Source organism: Scyliorhinus torazame, chromosome 6 (assembly GCF_047496885.1).
Source record: "Scyliorhinus torazame isolate Kashiwa2021f chromosome 6, sScyTor2.1, whole genome shotgun sequence".
Classification (NCBI taxonomy): domain Eukaryota; kingdom Metazoa; phylum Chordata; class Chondrichthyes; order Carcharhiniformes; family Scyliorhinidae; genus Scyliorhinus; species Scyliorhinus torazame.
The window spans coordinates 91,722,146-91,725,483 of NC_092712.1; the positions used below are offsets into that span (position 1 = coordinate 91,722,146).

The window sequence follows — 3,338 nt, forward strand, 5'->3', positions numbered from 1 at the left end:
AAGTTTAAATATGGTTTCATTAGGTAGACAAAAGGCCACAGCAGAATGACCTCCGGTCAGATGATAATTGTGTTCCTTACAATAATGAATGCAGAGACTTGATATTGTCCTTCCGGATTTGCATAATAGGTTTGTGGAGGTCAATTGATGCGTTTTGGGACCAGACGGTGTGACAATGGCTTCCCCTTATTCTTGATTAGGCTATCCTGTGCATTCTTTGTGTGCTTCCCATTCTTCATTGCAACTGCTCTCATGTTAGCAAGTGTGTGATTTTCTGTGTGTATATTTCAGCACCCCAGCTGCTGGTCCTGACTGGCGCTCTAAACATGTACAAATTAATAAATCCAAATTTTGCACCAAACAAGGGTGAGCTGTTGACACAATAACAGGACAGGTCCCATCGTGCTGACGATCCGCGACCATTTTTGCCACAGCCGTGTGCATATCCGGAATGTAACCTGTGGACTTGCAGAGTAGAAAGCATCCAGGCACCCCTCCTTCGAACATCAGCCTGACACAAAATTATGTTAAATTCTCTGCAATTAAGTGTCTGGCACTTGAAAGTAGCATTGTTCTGCCAGCTGGGAAAACAGCTTGCTCGCCAGCACCCCTTCACCATGTGAAGCCAGGTGTAAATATCGATCAACATCGGAGGACTTGAGAACATCTAATGTCAGAGACAAGGAAGCAGTCATACTTCTGCCCCTCAGATCATATTTGCCTGTCCTTATGAAATCAGTCAGCGTGCTATTTTCAATTGAAGCACAAATCATTTTTCAAATCAGAATCCCCATGCATTTTGCATCTACCACTGCCAATATGTTGCTAAAATTACCTGTGGGAATGCAAACATCTACTGTATCTCCAAAGGTAATTACACCTTGGTGGATAAGTAGAGGCATGATCGACCACCTGCAGCAGCAGGCAAGCCCAGTTGATTGAGTTTGCAGTGCACAAAACTGGCCCACACTCAGCGGTTAGGAAGCCTGTGTAGTCGGGATTTGGGAATATTTGTTTTACAATTGTCTGACAGAAATCAAAGTCAGACTTGACACCAACAGCCTTTACATTTTCTGCATTGTATCTGATCATCTGGCTAATTGTCTCTTCAGGGAAGACTGAGAGAACTGAGATTCTTTGTTTTTCAGCATCAGTGAAGCAAAAGAAATGGTCCAGAACGGCACTCCCTGTATCTCCAGATGTAGCTACTAGAATCAGATAATTGCAAGTTCTAGGCATGCAGTATGAGAATAGTTGTGGCAATATCTGCAACCCAAAGTCCTTGAAGGCAGCCGTGGGCACATGGAACAATTCAAGAGGAAACTGACTGCCACTCAAATGTCTGACTGGTGCGATCTTGTTGCAAGAAAAGTTGTGTCCACATGCTTTTACCACAGTCTCTCACACTGGTAGGTACATCATTGGGATGGATGTGCTCCTCAAGTCGGACTTGAGCCCTTCGGTGCCATTCTCCAGCAGTCAATTCTGGAAGCCGATTGACAGGCACATAGAGACCTATATCTAAAGCCAGGCCTTCAAGAATAACTTCAAGGAAGATGCTAGGGGCTTGTCTGAACTCAGAGTCTTTAGATATACCTCTCCTGGAAGTAAATATTCCAGATTTAAAGCCTTCATTCCTCTGTATCATCAAGTATTTTCTCAGCAATTACTTCAGCTGCAGCACCAGCCTGGCAGAGGACATGAACATCACACCACTAGTGGCAATACTGGTGTCTGTGCTGAAACATTTCTTGGATTGAAACACCAGGCCTCAGCCCAGCACTATGATCAACGTTTCAACTCTTCAGGTCTTTGCAGTAGATCTTCAAGAGGCATGTCAAGGTAAACATCTATTCCATTCATTTTTCACGTGGTACATACTGCAGCGATGCACAGGCTTGGACCCAGTAAGAGAAATAACGCTCCTGGCAGTTCAAAGCTTCTGACGGGCATCATCCACCTCTTGCAAACAAAGTTAATCACCGGCCCCCTGCAGCTTCTGAGTCACACTCATGTGCCACGTCTTTTCGAGTACCGCATTAATACTGAAAGGCCAGTGATGTGACCGATAAACACCGTTACTGTTGTTTTCCCTGCACCAGGGGCACCCAGAACAACAATGGGCAGCATTCTCTGTTCCTGAGACCAAATGTCGATGCCAGAGTAGGATTTGTGGACTTCCACAACAGCAAAACTGGAGTCGCACCTGGACCGATTCAGCGGCCATTGAGGGGCTAGCACCGGTGCCATGTGGAACACAATCGATTCCAATGAGAAACAATGCGAGGTTCGCTGGGTCAGTGATTGACACTCGGGAGGCTGACAAGCTGCAGCTGTATACACACATTACACACCCCACACACACTCATCCCAGCCAACAAGATGGCACTACTCCCCCTGGCCCTTGGAGAACCCCCCCCCCCCCCCCCCCCCCGCCCCGGCCAGCAGCACAACTGTCAGCAAACTATGGTGATGTTGGACACTTTCCATGTCCCCTCTCTCTCCCTCAGCAGCCAAGGTGCCTATTTCACGATTTTTAAAAGCACAAGTGAACCTCGTCATCGGGAATTCGCCCCATGGAGGCGGAGCATCGCAGAGGGCTCGGAGAATGCTGGGTCAGGCCTGCTATTGATATGCCAATGGCATTTACTGAAGGTGCATTCTGGAATGCATTGACGCTGCTGTCGAGGCACTGGAGAATTGCGATTTGACGTGAAACCGATTCTTCGCCCAATCGCGTTTCTCAATTCTGGCGTCAGCTGACGGAGAATCAATCAATTTGTACAGTATTGAAATGATTTATATCATATCATGGGAGGGAAACTATTGGAGAAAATTCTGAAGGAGAGAATCTATCTCCACTTGGAGAGGCAAGGTTTGATCAGGAATTATCAGCATGGCTTTGTCAGAGGAAGCTCATGCCTAACCAATGTGATGAATGTTTTGAGCATGTTACCAGGTGTAAAGATGAGAGTAGTGCAGTTGATGTAGTTTACATGGATTTCAGCAAAGCCTTCGACAAGCTCCCACATGGGAGACTTATAAAGAAGGCAAATGCACATGGGATACAGGGGAACTTGATACGGTGGATTCAAAATTGGCTTAACGGTAGGAGACAGAGGGTGATGACAGGCGACTGCTTCAGTGTCTGGAAGCCAGTGTCCAGTGGCATACCACAGGGATCTGTGCTGGGTCGCTATTGTTCGTCATTTATATAAATTACATAGATGACCATGTGGAGGGCAGGATCAGTAAGTTTGCGGATGACACAAATTTTGACCAGGTGGCTAACAGTGAAATTGAGTGTCTTGGGTTACAGGAAGACATAGACAGGATGG

General features: G+C 46.4%; 1 protein-coding gene across 1 annotated transcript; it reads right to left on the reverse strand.

The window, feature by feature from the left end:
- Positions 1-255: 255 nt before the first annotated feature.
- LOC140425841 (threonine synthase-like 1) lies at positions 256-1,648 on the reverse strand. The gene is given in 4 exon segments (XM_072510228.1): positions 256-476; positions 479-888; positions 890-1,396; positions 1,398-1,648. Coding segments are annotated over 4 exon segments (1,389 nt in total).
- Positions 1,649-3,338: the final 1,690 nt, after the last annotated feature.